Source organism: Narcine bancroftii, chromosome 13 (assembly GCF_036971445.1).
Source record: "Narcine bancroftii isolate sNarBan1 chromosome 13, sNarBan1.hap1, whole genome shotgun sequence".
NCBI lineage: Eukaryota > Metazoa > Chordata > Chondrichthyes > Torpediniformes > Narcinidae > Narcine > Narcine bancroftii.
In genome coordinates this window covers 33085062-33106775 of record NC_091481.1, presented here as the reverse complement: position 1 = coordinate 33106775, position 21714 = coordinate 33085062, and the positions used below count along the sequence as shown (strand labels likewise).

At 46.3% G+C, this 21714-nt stretch overlaps 1 protein-coding gene across 17 annotated transcripts in view; it reads left to right on the top strand.

Moving 5' to 3' along the window:
* The window catches only part of c2cd5 (C2 calcium dependent domain containing 5), a 143664-nt gene that overhangs the window by 116165 nt on the left and 5785 nt on the right, over positions 1 to 21714 (top strand). For 12 of the 17 annotated variants that reach the window (XM_069908603.1, XM_069908601.1, XM_069908599.1 and 9 more), the window contains 3 exons: positions 13702 to 13752; positions 13963 to 14034; positions 14944 to 15134. The exons of 1 other annotated variant lie outside the window; for it this stretch is intronic. In XM_069908603.1, coding sequence (XP_069764704.1) covers positions 13702 to 13752; positions 13963 to 14034; positions 14944 to 15134 — 314 coding nt within the window. Of the gene's footprint in view, positions 1 to 3381; positions 3551 to 13701; positions 13753 to 13962; positions 14035 to 14943; positions 15135 to 21714 lie in introns of those variants that run through there. 4 more of the 17 variants (XR_011348028.1, XR_011348027.1, XM_069908602.1 and 1 more) reach the window with 4 other exon arrangements.

The following is a 21714-nucleotide window of genomic DNA, read 5'->3' as shown; positions in this document are numbered from 1 at the left end:
GGTGGGCGAGGGAGGGAGATGGGAGTGCGACTTGGGCGGGAGGCGGGGAGGATGGCAGCGCGACTCGGGCGGGGGAGAGAGACGCCAGCGCAACTCGGGTGGGCGAGGAAGAGAGAGACGCCAGCGCGACTGGAAGGGGGTGGATACGGCAGCACAATTCGGGTGGGCTTAAATCTGGGGAAACTGGCTTTTGTTCTGAAATCCGGAAAAATCCGAAATTTGGAACACACTGTCCCCCAAGGGTTCCGGATAAAGGAATGTGTACCTGTATAGTGTTTTACTGTACATTGATATTAGAAGATATTAGAAGTGATGAGTCTGAGGGAGTTAAATAAGAAAGACCGCAGATGTGGGGATAGAGAAATTCAGCAGATCACGTTGCATCATAGGAAGTAAAAGAGAACCAACAATCTGGCCTGAGCCTTTCTTCAAGGTATGAGAGAAAAAAAAACAAGCAGGCACTTGGATAATAGGGCAAGAGGGAGAGTGAGAAGCACAGGTTAACAAATAAGAGGCCATAGGTGGATGGAGGGTAGAAGAAAAGAAAAATGCTGAGATGGGGAGAGAAGGGAAGAGAAAGGGGAGGTGCCTAACAGAAGCAAGCCTGTGCTGCCCCAAATACATTGACCTACATGACCGGAACGTTCTTAAACAGTGGGAGGAAACCAGAGCACCCAGAGGTAGCCCATGCAAACACAGAGAATGTATAAACTCCTTACAGACAGCGCGGGATTCAAACCCTGGTCCCGTTAGCAGGCTCTGTAACAGCTTTGCCCTAAATTAACTGCAGCCATTGGGAGGTCCCTGCTATTGCAATGGTCAAAGTGAAGGTGCTCAATAAAACTTTCTCTATATCTGCATCCACCAATGTAGAGGAGACCACAGGGGAACACTGAAAATGACCCCTGCAGATTCACAAGTGAAGTGTTGCTTCATTAAGAAGGACTGTTTGACTAATTGTTTCAACAGTATAAGCCAGTTAATATTTCAGTCCAGTTCCTGTCTAGGCAGATATTTGCTCTCGGGTTTAGCCAGCATTTCGGAATAGAAACTGGAAAAGGTTAAAGAAAAGTTTATCATGTAGTTTGATATTTGTTCTTCTTTCATTTTCAGTCATCATGCAATTGAAAAATTATTTAACCCAGTAGATTGATTTCTATATTGATTTGCAAGTCAGGAAATTCAACCAGGCACTTCTATTACAAGCTCCTATTGTCTCTGACATGATTTCTGCATTGGGGCACAAGTGATGTGCTTATTTTTAAAATATTGCAGGGAAACTGAGACCATGTTGTGCAGAGGGTATATTTCAACTTCTTAAATGAGTCAATCATATCAGTAAGATCTCTGGGACAATGTGATGTGCCACTGTGTTCCATAAGTAAAGTCCTCCATCTACTGACTCATGTCCCAGCTCCCTGAATTCTGACTTCTGCATTCCCCACTTTGCATCTCCCTGCACTCTGCTCTTTAGCTTCACCCTGCTGCACCTTTGAGCTGGTCTCTACTTCTGCTAGAATATGCTGACTTCCCTAATCCGTCGGCTGAAACTGAGCAATTCTCTGTTCCCAACTTCCCCTGCCTCCAACTTGGCTGCAGATTTTCACCCCCCACCTCTCCTTGAGAGAGTTTAAGCAAAAACAGTTATTGGCTTGCCATGTCTCCTCATTCTGGCATATGCTTCAGGATACACTTTAATTTCCAGGCAAAACATTTTCTTGATTTAGAAATACCTTTCTGCGTGCAGATATATCACTTGCAGATGGTTGAATTATATCAGTATACGCAGGTTGTGTAACTTTCAATTCTAAACTGATATACTGAATTAAAAATTCTTTGAGTTAATGATTGTTCAGCTTGTTAATGCAAACCTCAGCCATTTAATTTTAATGATCTTAATTTGTGCACATTGCTTTTTGAGATTTGAAAATGCAATCTATTTTGACTGTTATGCGTGTTTAAAATGTATTTGGTTGAATATCTAATACAACTTTAGCAAAAATACTAAGACAGTCAAAGAATCCAAATCAGTACAACTGTTTTTCCAATATGCATCCCATAAAGGAATCAGTGGAAATGATCATTGCTTATCCCATCCCTTAAGATGTTCATGCAGTGAAATTTAGGTCAGCGATCCTTGAAAAAGTGCCGATAGTCATGTATCGTCATCACAGTAATATGAAAATTTTATTCTCAAATGGTATTCTCCTAAATGTTTTACTAAATGGGAGTGTTTTGACAGAAGCATATTGTGTCTCAGAAGCAATTGTGAACAGTATTATGAGTGACCAATCTCATCAGATTCTTTATAAAAAGCTGAATAATTGATTAGTATACATCAAAGTATCACAGAACATTTCAAATTCTAACTCATAACTTGAACAGGATACAGTAAAACCCCTAGTATCTAGCACCTATGGGATTGGTAGATGCCGGATAAGTGTATTTTTTGGTTGCTTGAGACTTAGTCTTTCAATGGTTTAACTAATATACCTGCATAACAGTTTAAAAGGCAAAAGTACTATACAGGCAGTCCCCAGGTTACAAACGCATTCCGTTCCTACATCTGTCCTTAAATCAAATTTGTATGCTAGTCGGAACAGGTACATACAATTCTTATTTAGTATTTTTAGCATCAGTTAGTCAAACATTTATAGTATATATTTTACCTTTATATGCAAAAAAATTCACGATTAGAAGATATTACTTACTCTTGTTCCATCGATGACTTGCATACAGGAAAGGGCATTCGTGAGGTAACATTATGCGCATGTGCAAATTGGGGAACAGTCAGTACGAGTTGTCCGTAAGTTGGACATTGGTAACATGGGACTCCCTGTACTGTACTTACACTGAGCAAACTTCACTAACATGAATATGAATCTTAAAGTATTATTATTTTCAGTCACTTTAAAAAAAATATTTAACTGTCGCTGCATCTGCAGATTCCTCCCCTCCATGAATCCACCCAAAAGACCAATAATAATCATATATAATTAAATTTCCCCCCTTCTAACCTCCTCCCCCCACCAAGTTTACAGGTAAAGCCTCTGACCGGGACGACTCTACCAAGCAAGGATAAAGATATACATTAGGAGAGTCAACCAGCTCTTCATCCTGGGTGACATCATTGCTGTTTCACATAACTTTATTCTTTTTCAATCTTTTTTATTAGTTTTTATAATAAATACAGTACAATGAAGAAAAGGGAACTAAATTGAAAGTACATATCGTGTGTATATATATCAAGATAAAACTTCAAGCAGTATAAACTCGGTCCCCCTTCACTGCACTGAGTGAAGTCAGAAAAGATATTAAAGAAAATATATAAAATACAGTACAACTCCGATTATCCAAAATCTGATTCTCCAAAATCCTTAGTTATCCAAAATTTTTTTGGAGCCGAAATGACAGGGGACCTTGGGCACCCGGCGACAGCAGCAGTGGACCTTGGGCACCTGGTTGCAGTGGCCTGAACCTCGCGGCTCCCGGCACGAGCAGGGCCTCAGTGGGGAAGTGTTGGGGATCAGCCGTGGCCAGCAATTATTTGGTGAGAATTAAACATTTTAACACTTAAAAAGCCTTCCCTTGTTGTTTGTTGTTGTTTAGTCTCTGTTACAAGTGATTTGCTGTTGCTACTGGGCTGTTTTTTAAAATAAAATGACCAGTTCTCCAAAAAAACTGTTTATCTGAAATATAGATAGATATAGCTATCTATCCACCCACCTAATCTACTCTATTACAAAAAAACTAACCAAAAAACACATCTGAGCCGCTTATCCTGAGCTATATTTTGTAGCTTTTGATTCATACCATGAATCAAAAAACAAAGGTAAGACTATATCTCATCTAGAAGATTGAGTACATCTACCGTAAATATGCGTGTAAACTGCGAAAAAATTTTGTACCAAAATTCGAGCTCAAAGTAGGGGGTCGCATTATACACGCATATTTATAGCAGCGCAAATCGTACGGGCAAGGGGGAAGAGAGACGCCAGCGTGAATCGGGCAGGCGAGGGGGAAGAGAGACGGTAGCGCAAATTAGGCAGGCGAGGGGGGGGGTCGTAATATACATGGGGGTAAAATTTTTCTCCCTTTTTCCCCTCAAAAATGGGCGGGGGATTGCACTATACTCGAAATGCATTATACACGCATATTTACAGTAATCACAAAATCATTTACATGAACTGTAAATAAGTAATAAAAGATCACCATGTATCTTCAAATTTCATCAATGAATCAAATACATGATATCTAATTTTCTCTAAACTAAAACAGGACATAATATGAGAGAACCATTGAAACACTGTGGAGGTCTAGAGTCTTTCTATTTGAATAAGACGGCTCTTCTAGCCAACAATGTAGAGAAGGCCACAACCCATTGCACAGGAACAGAAAAATTCACTATGTCTGGTTCAATAACCCCAAAAAGAGCCGTTATTGGATTGGGTCGTATCTCCACCTGAAATACAGTTGAAAAGAGATTTAAAATTTCTTTCCAATAGATTTCTAAGGATGAAGAAAACCAAAACATGTGTCAATGTAGCAATATCAGATTTGCATCTCTCACAAGTAGGGTTAATATTAGAAAAGATACAAGCCAGCTTATTTTTATGTTAACATAATGCTCCATTTTGAATTGGATTAATGAATGTCGGGGACATATTGAAGATGTATTCATCAGTTTAAGAATCTTGTCCCATGGATCCTCCAATAAGAGTCTTTCTAGTTCCAATTTCCGAGCCTTTTTAATCTTATCATGAAGTACAGTATAACTCCGATTATCCAAAATTGGATTCTTCAATATCCTCATTTATCCAAATTATTTTTTTTTTAAATGAGGATATCCAAAACAATCAGAAATCCTCATTTATCTAAAATTTTTTCTGAGCCAAACTGATCTCACAGGTTGAAAAAAAAATTCATTTGGCATGAAATTAGAACAATTGTCCTTGTTTCAGGTAACTCCCTCCCCTCTCTTTATGTTTACAAATTTTTTTCTTTGACTCTGCCTCTCAAACTGTGTGCCACTGCCTCCCAGCGGCAAGCAGTCGGAAGAATCCCTTGACCCGGCATTATCAAGGAGAGCGGCCTCCTGGACAAGAGCGGGACCTTGGGCTCAGTGGTGTTCCCTCTCCTCCCCTCCCTTCCTACTATGCACACCGGACACTGACTCTGAATCCTCCCCTCGGCCTACTTCCCCGTGTGCATATGCCAAGGGGAGGATTCAGAGTTGGGATTCCAGCATTGGGAGCTCCGGTGACCAGGGAGACAGGAGCCTGCCAACTCGCCAGTAAGTGTTCCACTGGCCCGGGAAGCCTCCCTGGGGATCAGCGGTAGGGGTGAGTGTCAGAAACACAAATTCTCACAAATGAGTCTCTTTAAGATCGGTGACACGACAAGCTTTATTCTCAAGTCTGCAAAGTTGGACTCAACCGGCTTCTTGCCAAGTCGAGCCCTGATACATACAGAGCATTGTTTTTTATACAATTTGCTTGTCCTTCGGCATCTCCACTACACTGCTTTAATTGGTTAGTTTTTGCAGAATCATCCTGATTACTGTTAGTCACGCACACCACGATCATTCATGACCTCTGCTCACACCAAATTCTGTTTTTCACTCTTTATCAATCTTTGGCTCCTGCATGTCTCTCTGTAGTTAAATCTGTTGCAAGTCTTTTGTAACATTTTCCAGCTAAACTCCAGTGGTTAGCCCCCTTTTATGACTAATCATCACATTTTAACTTAAACCCTTTTTAACCCAAATCCTCTATCTATAACAATCCACCCCTTTCTTTCTTTAAAATGTGTGTACTATTGCTGAATGGGGATCTTAACCCAGGGAAGAGAACCATCTTCTGCTATCAGGCCAACCGTTAAGAGGGAAAGGAGTGCGATTAGGAATCTGTATATAATAACTCACACTACTTCCCTCGTGCTCCGTACAAGGGGTATATGGATGTTGGGTGGTGTTGTCTGCCCAGCATTTCTTAGAAACTGAGGTATGGGAAATGAAACTACCCTCCTGTCTTTCCCAAGTGCGGTCCTGAAAAAGGACTACTGTGTCTCTGCACCTCTTACACTTCAGACCTGACAAAGACAGAGGCAAACCAAGAAAAACCAAAGCATATAACAATAACATTGTCAATCAAGTCCTCCTGCGAAGTCGCAAAGTAAGAGGACTGTCCCCAGGAACACAAGTCCAATCTGAGTTCGTGTCAGGGTCCTGAGGCGCCTCTACAGGTCCCTTAAATCTGGATGCGTGCGTCCACCCCCTCTCTCTTGTTCGCACTGCAGCCTTTGTAGTCAAGAGAACTTGGAATGGACCTTCCCACTGTGGCTGGAGTCTTTCGGTTTTCCAAGTCTTGATGAGGATCCAGTCTCCCGGTTCCACCTTGTGTAGAGAGAAGTCTAAGGGCGGTGTTTGTGTCAATAGTCCCCTCTTCCGTAAATCTGTAAGAGAGCGTGACAGTGCCTGTAAATAGTTCCTAACAAAAATATCCCCTTCCCCCAAGGTGGGACACCCCTCAACTTTACTCCAGAAGGGAAGCCCAAACATCATCTCATAAGGGGACACCCCCACATCCCTGCGTGGGGCAGTACGAATTCTCAATAAGGCCAGGGGCAGACACTTTATCCAAGGCATTTTAGTCTCCACCATTAATTTTGTCAACTGCGTCTTTAGGGTTCCATTCATACGCTCAACCCTCCCTGAGCTTTGCGGATGCCAAGGGGTATGCAGTTTCCAAGAGACTTGCAGGGCATCACAAATCAATTGGTGAACTTTGGAGCAAAAGTGTGGACCCCTGTCCGAGTCTATAGAATCCATTATGCCATATCTGGGGATCACATGCTCTAGGAGGAGGCGAGCTACGTGGAGGCAGTAGCATTCACTGTTGGGAAGGCTTCCACCCATCGGGTAAAGTGATCTACCATCACCAACAGATACTTCCACCTTTGGACCTGAGGTAACTCCGTGAAGTCGATCTGGATTCTTTGGAAGGGGCTTATTGCCAACGGTTGTCCTCCCACGGTGCCCGTCCTCATTACCTTCTTATTAATTCTTGTGCAGATGTGGCAGTTCTGCACTTCCTGTTGGGCCAAAGTGTAGATCCCCTTACACACATAGTCTCGAAGCACTGTGTCGCACAAGGCCTGGGTGCCCCAGTGGCTCTGATGATGCAGGTGTTTTAAAATATTGCGAGTTATTTCCTTATTTAGAACCATTCTTCCATCTGGGGTCTTCCATGTTCCATCCGGCAGTCGGCATGCGCCCAGCTGAGCCATGTCCGTTTCTTCCTTAGCAGTGAAAATGGGAGCCTTTTCTATACCTGGTCTTACTGGGATTAAGGTCAGCAAGCGGACTTCCCGTTGCATTGCCGCCCTTTTGGCCTCTTCATCAGCCCGTCTGTTCCCAATCGCGGTCGGGGTATCTCCTCTCTGATGGCCTGGTATGTAGACCACTGCTATTTCCGGGGTAATGTCAGGGCTTCCAGGGTCAGAGTAATCATCTGTTCGTGTGCCAACTCCTTCCCTCTTGATGTAATCAGACCGCGCTCCTTCCAGATCTTACCAAAGGTATGCACTATCCCGTATGCGTATTTGGAATCAGTGTAAATTGTCCCAGTTTTCTCTGCCAGTACTCTGAGGGCCCTCTGCAAGGCATATAGTTCGCAGGACTGTGCCGACCAGCTTCTGGGTAGCCTCGCAGATTCTATGTAGAATTCATATCCCTCTCCCAGGGGGGTATCGCAAAGGTCCTCTCGGGTCTTGGTCTGGAGATCTGTTAACTCGACACAGTCGTGCTCCACTTCTTCCCCTGTTTCACCGCCGTATAAAAACTGAGCTGGGTTGCAACTATTATTCTTAGCAAACTGTAGGTCTTTTCCGACTATTAAAATGGTCTCATACTTTAATATGCGGGAATCAGTCAGCCATCGATGGGCGGTTTGTGCTAATAGAACACTCACAGAGTGGGGGGTGTACACAATCATCCTTCCTCCAAAAGTGAGTTTGCGTGCCTCCTCCACCAACAGAGCAGCAGCCGCTACTCCCTGGATGCACGTCGGCCATCCACGAGACACTGGGTCCATCATTTTGGACAGGAAGGCCACTGGGTGTCGCTGGCCGCCTTTTTCCTGCGTCAGAACCCCCACAGCTATTCCTTGATTATGGGTGACGAATAGCTGGAAAGGTTGCTTCAAAGAGGGCAGAGTGAGTACCGGGGCCCGCGTCAGGCGACGCTTCAGGTCCTCAAACCATCCCTTCTCCTCCTGGGTCCATTTCAATGGATGTTCATCCTCATTTGTCAGCTTTTCATACATAAACTTCACCAACGCCGAGTAGTCCTCTATCTGCAGTAACCTAAGAGCCCCAGGAATTGTCTTATTTCCTTCTTATTACGGGGTAACGGCATTCTGGTGATTCCCTCAATCCTTTCAGGGGTAATCCATTTCTGTCCTTTTCTTATCTGGTGTCCCAGGTACACCACAGTCCTCTCAACAAACTGTAACTTGTTCCTGGACACTCACAGACCCTTTTTCCCTAGATAGTTCAAGAGTCTAATTGTATCTCCCCTCATTTCTTGTTCCTTGGGCCCTGATAACAGCAGATCATCCACATACTGCATCAATTGGGAGTCATTGGACCGTGGATAGTCCGCCAAGATCTGTTCTAGCATTTGTCCAAACAGGTTCGGAGATTCAGTGAACCCTTGGGGCAATACGGTCCACCGAAGCTGCCTCCGTCTACCTGTCCATGGATTCTCCCATTCAAACGCGAACATATCTCTACTTCCCTCTTCTAGTGGGCATGTCCAGAAGGCATCCTTCAGGTCAATAACACTAAACCACTCATGGTCCGGGAGAATCCGACTCATGATGGTATAGGGATTGGGCACCACCGGGTGGCGGGTCTGAACAATAGCATTCAAACTTCTCAGATCCTGAACTAGACGATAGGATCCATCCAGTTTCTTCACTGGGAGTATGGGGGTGTTATAGGGTGACATACATTCCTCCAATAGTCCGTCCCGTATCAGGGTCTCGATTACCGGCTGTAGCCAAAGAAATAGGATACTGACGTTTCCTTACCGGCTGATGACCTGGTATTAATGTGACATGTAAAGGTGGGATGTCCAGACCTCCTCGATTTCCCTTCTTATACCAGACTCTCTCGTCAATCTGCCGTTCGTCTTCCTCCTTCAGAACACAGAGGTGGACCCGCACTTCTCCATCCACGGGGAGAGCACCTAGACCTAGGAGAGCCTGTATATCTCTTCCTAAGAGGTTAAATCCGGCCGACGGTAACAACAAGAGGTCCTGTACCCCTTCTCTCCCTTCCAGCCTTACTGTCACTTGGGGAATTATTGATACAGTCCTGGGAGCCCCTTCTATCCCAGAAATTTTCAAATTGCTTTTTACAGGCTCGGTCCCAGTTGGCACAGTTATTACACTACTTCGTTCCGCTCCCGTGTCCACCATAAACACCACCTCTTCTTCCTGGGGACCAATTTTCAGTTTTACCAGGGGTTCCCTCTTATAGTTGGTCCCCAACACCCGGAACCCCTGACCCCCCTAATCTTCTTCCATGAGTTCGAGGGTCCGCACTTCCCTCCTATATCGGGGGCATTCCCTCTTGAAGTGTCCTTCCTCGTTACAGTAATAGCACTTAGCGGGTCTCCTGGGTCTCCACTCTCTTGGATTTCTTGGGTTGCTTAAAGGGGGGTTTTGTCTCCTTTCCTCTCTTGACCAGGCATTTACCTGCCGGATAGTCTGTACCATTATCTTCGCTGCCCTCTTTTGACCTTCCTCTTCCCTCTGCACATATACCCTTTGTGCCTTTTTTAACAGGCCGCTCAAGGGTTTTTCATTCCAGTCCTCCTCCTTTTCTAGTTTCTTCCTAATGTCCTGCCACGATTTGGACACAAATTCGATTCGAATAAGCTGTTCACCCATTGGTGTACTAGTGTCCACACCCGCATACTGTTGGACATTCTTTCTCACTCTCTCCAAGAAATCAGTAGGGGACTCATCTTTCCCCTGGTGGTTCCCAAATGCCTTGGCGAAATTGTGACCCTTTGGCACAGCCTCCCGTATCCCTTTAATCGTCCACTCTCTGTAGTGTCTCATATTTGTCAATCCCTCAGGTGTTCATTTGTCCCACCTGGGTTCATTCAGGGGATATTTTTGTTCATGGGGTCTGGGGTCCCCAGGTTGTTCATGTTCCCACATAAGGAGGGCAGCCTGTCGAATCATCTGCCTCTCCTGGGGTGAGAATAATGTTCCCATTATTGCATGCATCTCTTCCCAGGTATATGTGTTTGGTCCCAGGAACTGGTCGAACTGTTCGGCCAGTCCCATGGGATCTTCCAACAGATTTTTCATTTCCTTCTTAAATCCCCGCACCTCAGTACTGGTTAGGGGAACGTTTACGTATCCCGTTCCCCCTCCCGGTCTTCCCATAGGAACTTCCTTCAGGGGATTTAGGCTTATTGGAGCCTTCGATGGTCCTGGACCAGTCTGGGATATGGTCCAGGGTCGGTCCACCGGTGGAAGTCTAGGGTCCGACTCCCTTAGTTCAATGACTTCACTTAATTCATCCCTCCGTTTCCGGCCCCTTCCGGGACAATCAGATTCATCACCTTCTCCCTCCAGCAGCAAGTTTCCCTCGGGCGCCGTGGGCGCCTGGGGAACATAAGGAGGGGGGGAGGTTGTCCAAAGGTTCCCACTTCTTTTCTCCCGCTACCCCCAATTTAAAACATTTTGTTAAGGATCCTGGCCAAGGAACCCAACAAAATGCATACGCTGACTCTTCTTGATTCACCTTTGGTCTCGAGTTTACATAGATGTTTAATGCTTGTCTAACCCAATCCTCGTCGGATCCGAATTTCGGCCACCAGACCGAGGAACCTTTAATAGGCTGTTTCGACCAAAGGAGACAATATTGAACCATCTTTCTCTTGTCTTTGTCTCGATATCATCTACTATCCCAATTTTCAAACATTCTCCCCAAAGGGCTGTCAGGGGGAACCCCCGGGAAAAGTCCCGATCCCTCAGACGAGCCCTTAGACTTTGTTCCTCCCATTTTCCCGCCTAGATCCGTTTATCGTGGCTGAGGACCCCCTTCGTTTACTGGACCCTACTCCATTTCGTCTCGGTCGCCTCGTCGGAGGTACTATCCCTCCTTCGGTTCCCGCCGAGGTTTCCCTGGGGTCTATCCTAAGGTCCCACGACGGGGTCCTCACGCCACCCTCTTTACACCTTATTTATATTTTTACTCCGTCATGACTGTTACCTGGGTGGTCTCGTCCGTCAATCCCCTCACCACAATCGTAAGTCGTCACTTACCGGTGTCTTCCTGGGGATTGAACCATCACCCCTCTCCTTTTCGTCTTGTCATGTCACCTTGTCCGGATACCACTCGCTCAAGCCGCCTGAGGCGACGAGCAAGGGACTAGGAGCCGCTGAACTCAGCGGGGTGCACCACCTCCGACGTCCCCCTTTCTCACCTCCCCCCATGGCCAGAGTGTAGATCCCGGACGAGTCCCCAAATTGTCAGAAACACAAATTCTCACAAATGAGTCTCTTTAAGATCGGTGACACGACAAGCTTTATTCTCAAGTCTGCAGAGTTGGACTCAACCGGCTTCTTGCCAAGTCGAGCCCTGATACATACAGTGCATTGTTTTTTATACAATTTGCTTGTCCTTCGGCATCTCCACTACACTGCTTTAATTGGTTAGTTTTTGCAGAATCATCCTGATTACTGTTAGTCACGCACACCACGATCATTCATGACCTCTGCTCACACCAAATTCTGTTTTTCACTCTTTATCAATCTTTGGCTCCTGCATGTCTCTCTGTAGTTAAATCTGTTGCAAGTCTGTTGTAACATTTTCTAGCTAAACTCTAGTGGTTAGCCCCCTTTTATGACTAATCATCACATTTTAACTTAAACCCTTTTTAACCCAAATTCTCTATCTATAACAGTGAGTTCGCGTCGCGGATCAAAAGCAGTGGTTGGGTTTGTCTTGGTGATCAATGTTAGCGGCTGGGTTTTTCTCAGTGATCCAACAGTGGCGTCAGTTTTGTCTTGGTGATCGGTGGTGGCCAGCATTTTTTGGTGAGAAGTAAACATTATTTTAATGCTTAAAAAGCCTTCCCTTGTTTGTTGTTGTTTAAACACCGACACATGCTACTGAGCTGTTTTTTTTAAAAATGATCAGTTCTCTGAAAAACTTTATTGGACATAGGCCTGGTCCCGACCATTTTGGATAATCGGAGTTGTACTGTACTAGAAGTAACTTAATAATCTATCATTTATAATTCCAATTAATCCTTTCTGAGAAGAATTTAACTGAAAAATATTATCAACTAGAACAGGTGGATATACAAATGCAAAATCCAGTAATATGGTATTTAAGAAATTACTAATCTGCAAATATGTTTAAAAAAATGAATATTTGTTGTCCTATTTACTTGCAAGCTGTACAAAAGGTATTTAAACAACCTTCCTTAAATTTGCAAAAGAAGTACCAGTAATACCTTTAATTTTTCCATATAAAGTTTGATCAATTATTCATGGTCAAAAAATAATTATAGCTCTAGATAAAACAAAGGTTTTTAAATTAAAAAATGTCCTAAATTGGAACTAGATTTGCAATATATGTTTGAGTATTGGATTAGATCTTGGAAAAACTAAATGGAAGAGAGGTACACAATAAAGAGGTCACTGAATACAGCTGTATAGATTTCAATTCTAAATCTGTGCATAATGGATGATCCAATTTGTCAAAATAAAAAAATCCAAAAAGTTAGATAACAAATATTAACAGCCCAGTAATAAAATCTAAAATCAGTTAGGGCCATACCTCCATCTTTTTACAATTTTTGTAAATAAAATTTACTAATTCAAGAGTTTTTGTTCTTCCAAATAAAGGAATATTTGCACTTGAGTCAAATATTATCAAAAAAGATTTCAGGATGAAAACTGGAATCGCTTGAAATAGATATTAAAGACTTGGGCAATATTAACATTTTAACTCCATTAATACAACCTATTAAAGATAATGATAAAGGAGACCATCTAGAAAAAATCAATCTCACATAACTCGAATAGAGTTTGTATAAAGAATATGAAATAATCTCTGACAGTCTTTAATGGAACTTGAGTGTAGATAGGGACCTGCATATTAATCCGAAAAAGTTCACCCTCATTCAATCATCTCCTACGACAAGGCCCTCCACTGGCTAAACACTTGCTCCCATCTTCACCAAAGGTTTATGCGTTACTTCAGAGAACATTTACTTTTACAATTTTAAACGTGCATTTTTTACCTGTTATTTTATTCTTACTTATTTTAATTTTTAAAATTTAATTTCCTCTTTTATTTTTGCCAGTTACTTGAATTCCAGATACCAGGGGTTTTACTGTTTATCGAACAATTGATAAGCATTGACTCTGCTTGTTGTTGGTTAAGGTATTGCAATTATGAGGTAGATTGAAAATGTTATCATTTAGGATTTCCAATACCTCTCTAGTTTGATTGTAAAGGTAAAAAAATAAATGTTATGTAGGCTGTAGCTGCGATAAAGACTCCTCCTTAATACAGTGCAAAATATTTGTTTCATCTGCTTTTGTCATAATGGACATGGATTTTTTTTAGTTATTCTGTATTAATTCATAAAAATCATCTTCTTAGACATTTCAGAAAGTGGCCACTTGCAGGCAGTCTCTCCCGCCATACAAACAGGTAAGGGAATCAAACTCAACTGAAAGAGGGGTCTTTATTCTCTTCTCGCGCAGTGATGATTGGCTCATCAAAGGAACATTGCAATAGCCATTTTTATTTTTATTTTGCTTTTCTATATGTATTTTAGCCACCTCCGTTGATTGCAATAGGCATTTTTTATTTTTATTTTGCTTTTTTATATGTATTTTAGCCACCTCCGTTCCTTTGCAGACAGATGCAGCAGCTGGATAGAGTTCATTAAGCAGAAAGCTCAGACCATAAGGCGCGGATCAATTAAAACAAGTAGGCGGAAGTTATAGTTTATCGTGGTGATAATAATCTGAGACCTGCCTATAATCCCATGTTGGTGAAGGAGGAACTATCCGACCCAGCAATGGCAATGCAAATCAATGGCACGTGCAATTTGAGTGTGGAAGCTGCATCTTTCTCCAGAGAATGTTTGGTCCATGTTGGACAGTTTCAACCTTGAAATGAACATCACGGGCAGCACCGTTGGCGCAGCAGTTAGCGCCACGCCTTTACGGTGATTGGGGCCGGGGGTGGGGGGGGCAGGGGTTTCGAGTCCTGTTTGTATGTTTGTATGTTCTCCCCGTGCCTATTGGGTTTTCCCCAGGGACTGCAGTTTCCTCGAAACGTACGGGGTGTGTAGGTTAATTGGCTGTAAATTGGGCGGCACGGACTCGTGGGCTGAAATGGCCTGCTACCGTGCTGTATGTCTAAATTTAATAATAAAAACTGCATTCTTCTTAAAAAAAGGTAACATCTTTCACACTCTTAATTAAAATGACTTTTCAGCAAAGAACTACCTCTGTGATTTCTTTTCATATTGAGATTTTGCCAATGCAGCCATCGCTATTAAAGTGCTCCATTTGGGTGGGGGTGGGGGTGGGGGGAGGGAAATAGGAATTAGTCTTTTGAAGGAATGCCACTGTCCTGGGGGGGGGGGGGGGGGGGGAAATCCCTTTCCGGCTGTTTATGCTTCTATTTTGCATGTTCTACATGATCACCTACTCTTTAATGCAGCTCAATCACTGGGCTTCCACTACTGAAAATATCACTGCAGCTGCTTGGAAACAATCTGATAAATACACATAATCAAATTTAGACTTTCAGCACTAATTGCATTCTACTTTTTTTTCTCTCTCTCCCCAACCACCCCCCCCCCCCCCCTGTCTTTTTCCACCCTTGTAGTTGCTTCACTTGACAAAGCGAGCCCACTGGCTGAAGCCCATGCACGTCATCGCTCACCAATCTCATGCGCGACCTCCACAGTCACTGTTGTGGAAATGACCCCCCTCTCTTTCATTCCTGGTGCAAAAATAATCAAATATCTTGGAATCATCAACATGTTCTTCATTCGCGAAACCACATCACTGCGTGAGGTGAGCAAGAAATCTGTGGTCCAGGGACGTTAGATCAGCACGAAAGGGGTTAGCGTGTCGCTATTCCAGTGCCAGCAACCCGGGTTCGAATGAGGCACTGTCTGTAAGGATTTTTTAATGTTCTCCCTCTGTCTGCGTGGGTTTCCTTTGGGTGCTCTGGTTTCTTCCCACATTCCAAAGATATGCAGGTTTAGTAGGTTAATTGGTCACATGGGTGTATTCAGCCAGCACGGGCTTGTGGTCGGAAGGGCCTGCTGCCATGCTATAATCTCCAAATTAATAATATTTAAAAGCGAATAACACTACTGCTTGAGACAATCTTTACTGTTGATTTCTTTTGATTGGAAATAACTTGTATTCTTTTTTATATAAGATACTGATGGGGAAAGAATACAACACCCTTCTATAATTTCTGCTTTCACATGTTGCATTAAGGCAAGATCTTTATTGTACTAGTTGATTTAGATGAAGTGACTGATACATGCAAGGCCAAATGCAACAGCCATTTTTTAGCCAGTGGTCAATTACCTATGGAGCTGAAATTTTCTGTAGTATATGGAAAGATTTACAGGATGCAGTGGTTCTTGAAACACAAAATCATGCGCAAGCCACAAACTAATATTTGAAAAATTAGATAATGTTGCTCATTGGTAATTTGATGTAGAATGTTTGAAGAAATTAAAAATGCTTTCAGATAGAACAACTGTCTCTGCATCCACCTCTCACACCCTTCACATCCACTCATAACCTCTTTCCCCTCGCCTCGCTTGACCTCTTTCCGCTCTACTCGCTTGGCCTCTTTCCGCTCTACTCGCTTGAACTCTTTCCGCTCTACTCGCTTGACATCTTTCCGCTCTACTCGCTTGACATCTTTCCGCTCTACTCGCTTGACCTCTTTCCGCTCTCCTCGCTTGACCTCTTTACCCTCTCCTCGCTCGAACGCTTTCCCCGCTCCTCGCTCGACCCCTTTCCGCTCTCCTCGCTCGACCCCTTTCCGCTCTCCTCGCTCGACCCCTTTCCGCTCTCCTCGCTCGACCCCTTTCCGCTCTCCTCGCTCGACCCCTTTCCGCTCTCCTCGCTCGACCCCTTTCCGCTCTCCTCGCTCGACCCCTTTCCGCTCTCCTCGCTCGACCCCTTTCCCCTCTCCTCGCTCGCCCCCTTTCCCCTCTCCTCGCTCGACCCCTTTCCCCTCTCCTCGCTCGACCCCTTTCCCCTCTCCTCGCTCGACCCCTTCCCCTCTCCTCGCTCGACCCCTTACCCTCTCCTCGCTCGACCCCTTTCCCCTCTCCTCGCTCGACCCCTTTCCCCTCTCCTCGCTCGACCCCTTTCCCCTCTCCTCGCTCGACCCTTTTCCCCTCTCCTCGCTCGACCCTTTACCTCTCTCCTCGCTGCACCCCTTTCCCCTCTTCTCGCTCGACCCCTTTCCTCTCTCCTCGCTCGACCCCTTTCCCCTCTCCTCGCTCGACCCCTTTCCCCTCTCCACGCTCGACCCACTTCCCCTCTCCTTGCTGAACCCCCTTCCCCACTCCTCGCTCGACCCCCTTCGCCACTCCTCGCTCGACCCCCTTCGCCTCTCCTCGCTCGAACCCCTTCCCCTCTCCTCGCTGGACCCCCTTCCCCTCTCCTCGCTGGACCCCCTTCCCCTCTCCTCGCTGGACCCCCTTCCCCTCTCCTCGCTGGACCCCTTCCCCTCTCCTCGCTGGACCCCTTCCCCTCTCCTCGCTGGACCCCTTCCCCTCTCCTCGCTGGACCCCTTCCCCTCTCCTCGCTGGACCCCTTCCCCTCTCCTCGCTGGACCCCTTCCCCTCTCCTCGCTGGACCCCTTCCCCTCTCCTCGCTGGACCCCTTCCCCTCTCCTCGCTGGACCCCCTTCCCCTCTCCTCGCTGGACCCCCTTCCCCTCTCCTCGCTGGACCCCCTTCCCCTCTCCTCGCTGGACCCCCTTCCCCTCTCCTCGCTGGACCCCCTTCCCCTCTCCTCGCTGGACCCCCTTCCCCTCTCCTCGCTGGACCCCCTTCCCCTCTCCTCGCTGGACCCCCTTCCCCTCTCCTCGCTGGACCCCCTTCCCCTCTCCTCGCTGGACCCCCTTCCCCTCTCCTCGCTGGACCCCCTTCCCCTCTCCTCGCTGGACCCCCTTCCCCTCTCCTCGCTGGACCCCCTTCCCCTCTCCTCGCTGGACCCCCTTCCCCTCTCCTCGCTGGACCCCCTTCCCCTCTCCTCGCTGGACCCCCTTCCCCTCTCCTCGCCTGACCCCCTTCCCCTCTCCTCGCTGGACCCCCTTCCCCTCTCCTCGCTGGACCCCCTTCCCCTCTCCTCGCTGGTCCCCCTTCCCCTCTCCTCGCTGGACCCCCTTCTCCTCACCTCGCTGGACCCCCTTCCCCTCACCTCGCTGGACGCCCTTCCCCTCTCCTCGCTGGACCCCCTTCCCCTCTCCTCGCTGGACCCCCTTCCCCTCTCCTCGCTGGACCCCCTTCCCCTCTCCTCGCTGGACCCCCTTCCCCTCTCCTCGCTGGACCCCCTTCCCCTCTCCTCGCTGGACCCCCTTCCCCTCTCCTCTCTGGACCCCTTTCCCCTCTCCTCGCTGGACCCCCTTCCCCTCTCCTCGCTGGACCCCCTTCCCCTCTCCTCGCTGGACCCCCTTCCCCTCTCCTCGCTGGACCCCCTTCCCCTCTCCTCGCTGGACCCCCTTCCCCTCTCCTCGCTGGACCCCTTTCCCCTTTCCTCTCTGGACCCCTTTCCCCTCTCCTCGCTCGACCCCCTTCGCCACTCCTCGCTCGACCCCTTCCCCTCTCCTCGCTGGACCCCCTTCCCCTCTCCTCGCTGGACCCCCTTCCCCTCTCCTCGCTGGACCCCCTTCCCCTCTCCTCGCTGGACCCCCTTCCCCTCTCCTCGCTGGACCCCCTTCCCCTCTCCTCGCTGGACCCCTTCCCCTCTCCTCGCTGGACCCCTTCCCCTCTCCTCGCTGGACCCCTTCCCCTCTCCTCGCTGGACCCCTTCCCCTCTCCTCGCTGGACCCCTTCCCCTCTCCTCGCTGGACCCCTTCCCCTCTCCTCGCTGGACCCCTTCTCCTCTCCTCGCTGGACCCCTTCCCCTCTCCTCGCTGGACCCCTTCCCCTCTCCTCGCTGGACCCCTTCCCCTCTCCTCGCTGGACCCCTTCCCCTCTCCTCGCTGGACCCCTTCCCCTCTCCTCGCTGGACCCCCTTCCCCTCTCCTCGCTGGACCCCCTTCCCCTCTCCTCGCTGGACCCCCTTCCCCTCTCCTCGCTGGACCCCCTTCCCCTCTCCTCGCTGGACCCCCTTCCCCTCTCCTCGCTGGACCCCCTTCCCCTCTCCTCGCTGGACCTCCTTCCCCTCTCCTCGCTGGACCTCCTTCCCCTCTCCTCGCTGGACCCCCTTCCCCTCTCCTCGCTGGACCCCCTTCCCCTCTCCTCGCTGGACCCCCTTCCCCTCTCCTCGCTGGACCCCCTTCCCCTCTCCTCGCTGGACCCCCTTCCCCTCTCCTCGCTGGACCCCCTTCCCCTCTCTTCGCTGGGCCCCCTTCCCCTCTCCTTGCTGGGCCCCCTTCCCCTCTCCTCGCTGGGCCCCCTTCCCCTCTCCTCGCTGGACCCCCTTCCCCTCTCCTCGCTGGACCCCCTTCCCCTCTCCTCGCTGGACCCCCTTCCCCTCTCCTCGATGGACCCCCTTCCCCTCTCCTCGCTGGACCCCCTTCCCCTCTCCTCGCTGGACGCCCTTCCCCTCTCCTCGCTGGACCCCCTTCCCCTCCCCGCGACCTCTTTTCCACCCCCCCCCCTTCCAATTCTGGCTTCCTCTCTTTTTCTCCCCCATTTTTAGATTCAATTATTTGTATATCCAATGCAAAATTGGCAAGTGTTAAGTATGCAGGTATAACAAGTAATTATAAGCTATTTATTGTTTATTGAAAGTGGAATTGAATACATTGGTGGTGTTGTTATGTGTGAGCTTTGCCGGGATTTCTGAGATTTGAGCTGGATTATTGTGTAGTGTTGGATTCCTATGAAAGAATCATATTAATGCATTGGGGGAAAATCAGAGAAGGTAAAATCGACTATTACCTGGAATGGGCATGTTGTCATGCAAAAAGAAGCTTGGTCAAAGTAGGCTTATCGACTTGAGTTTAGAAGAGCAGGAGGAGGTACAATATCCTTGAATCTTGACTCCGGATAAGGAATGAATGTTTCTTCTTGTAGGGAATTCTTGAATTGTAGGTCACTGTTTATTTAAAACTAAGAAAAAAATATTCCTCTCAGAGAGTCTTTGGAACTGTCATCCTCAAATGACAGTGGAAGCAGAATCTCTTATGTTTCCCTGCCTGTTGGAAGAGCTTGCCTGGATCTGAGCCACGGGACCTTGGTTCACTTCTGCCCTTGGGTGCTCTCCATGTGTAAATTTGCAGAGTCTCCTCAATGGTCTCTGGGTTCCTTCCAACTGAGTTGGCTTCTGTAAGTTGCCCGTTGGTGTAGGTAAATGGAAGCATTAAAAAAAAATCAGAGGGGAGTTGACAGAAGGCGAGAACAAGCTGCAGAGCTACGTGGAACATGAATGGGATTGCTCCATTTGTAACCAGCATGACCTCCCTAAGTAAGTAACTAAAAACCACTGGGTTTAGAGCTAAACTAACTGTTTTGAAATGTGGTTATTATTTGGCTTCAGGTATACCTTTTGCTGGAAGGCTGCAAGGAGAAAACTATTGGTGCTCCATTTTACAGGCCATTTAAATCAGTGGTTCTTAACCTTTTTTTCACTCACGTACTACCGTAGGTAATTCCCTACTAACCACAGAGCTCCTGTGGCGTCCTGATTTAAACCTGTATGGGGCCGTTGGATATGACTCCTGATGGACTCCTGACTTGGCCCCAGATGGGCAGATAGATGAATGTAAATGAATAAATTATGGATGTGGTTCTCAATCTTATTCTTTCCACTCACATACCACTTTATGTGATCCCTATGCCATTGGTGCTGTGTGATTAGTAAAGGATTGCTTAAGGTGATCTGTGAGTGGGAAGGAAAGGTTGAGAATCACTGCTCTAGACCCAATTGTTACAGAAATATTTTGCTTGAGAAAAATGGTCATTGGCCCATTTCCTTTGGAGTTCTGAAACCCTGCACATAACGAGTCAATGAGGTACGATTCAAACTTTTTCTTTCCAACCACATACCACCTTAAGCAATCCTTTACTAATCGCAGAGCACTTGGGGCAGAAGAATTACTTAAAGTGGTATGTGATGGAAAAGAAAAAGGTTGAGAACCACAGATGTAGATAGTGCTGTGATAAAGGTCAAAAATAAAGCACGCAAGTCTGCAAATACCATGGTTGAAGTAATTTGAAGCCTTGAAGAGCTGAAGCCTGAAATATTGGTTATGTATCTTCACTATATAAAATGCTGTTTGACCTGCTGAATTTCTCCAACATTGTCTTTTTACTATAATAAAGGTCCCTTGATCTCAAACATTTCCATCTTTGAACCTAAAGAAAGTTGCTATTTAACTTTGTCCAGGGCAACTTTAATGAGATGATGTAACAGGATGGGAGAAAGGCAATATTGGCAGAAATCAAGGACCAAATTTTCTGCTCTATTTATAAGGGACATTCGCTGGCATGAACATAGTTTTTCTCAAATTGTTCATTTTACACTCTCCCAGTTATGTGGATCCTTTTTGCCTGCCAGCTGCCAACATCAATAATGTTCACATATGTCGGCCATGTAAAAGGAAATTCCAGTGGGATCAGACCAAATTTTTTTTTAAAGAAATAGCAGACATGACTGAAAGTTAAGCTGAAGATATGTGTTTTGAGGAAGAGGCAGAGTGAAGGGTTGAGAGAAACAAGGCCATTTCAGCACAGAAATAAAGAATGCTTCCAATTTATGCCTCTATCACTCGTCAGTGTTTTTGCAAGATATGGGAATGTGGTGTGAACTTCAAAGTAATGACTTTGATGGCATTAACCTTGGAGGCAATGGGTAAATTCACCTCTGCATGAAATGAGTTTTGAAATTAAATGTTCTCATTTTGGAACCCTGCAGCTCAAATGTGTGGCTGATTACGCCAGGGTCACTTGTCAAGTAGATTTTGAAGGCTCTTTGCAGCCTGGTGTCTAAAAAATGTTTTCATCGACTTTGGCCAAGCTACAGTTCAATCTACAGCCAATGTAATTGGTGATTGAAGTACAGTTACATGTTGTGAAGTAGGAAATTTCACATCAACCAACTTGCACACTCCCCAAAGTATAAGCAATAATGTGATAATGATACTAATTGAATGTGAAGGCAGTTGGAGCTACCTTGCCGCACTTCCAGTAGTATTATGTGGGTTTGTACATCCTTTAAGAAAACAGATGGGCCTGGAGTTTACTGTTGCTTTGGCATTGACAGTTCCTCTGGGTATATAGCATTCCTTCAGTACTGCATTTGAATATCATCCATGATCTTTATTTCATTTCCTTTGACTGGGATTTGAGCTCTCAGTCTTCTGACCTGGAGACAAGAAAGGCTCCACTGAGTAAAACCTGAAGGCAACCATATGCAAGGCTGGCTGTTTGCAATGTTTTCACTGCAGT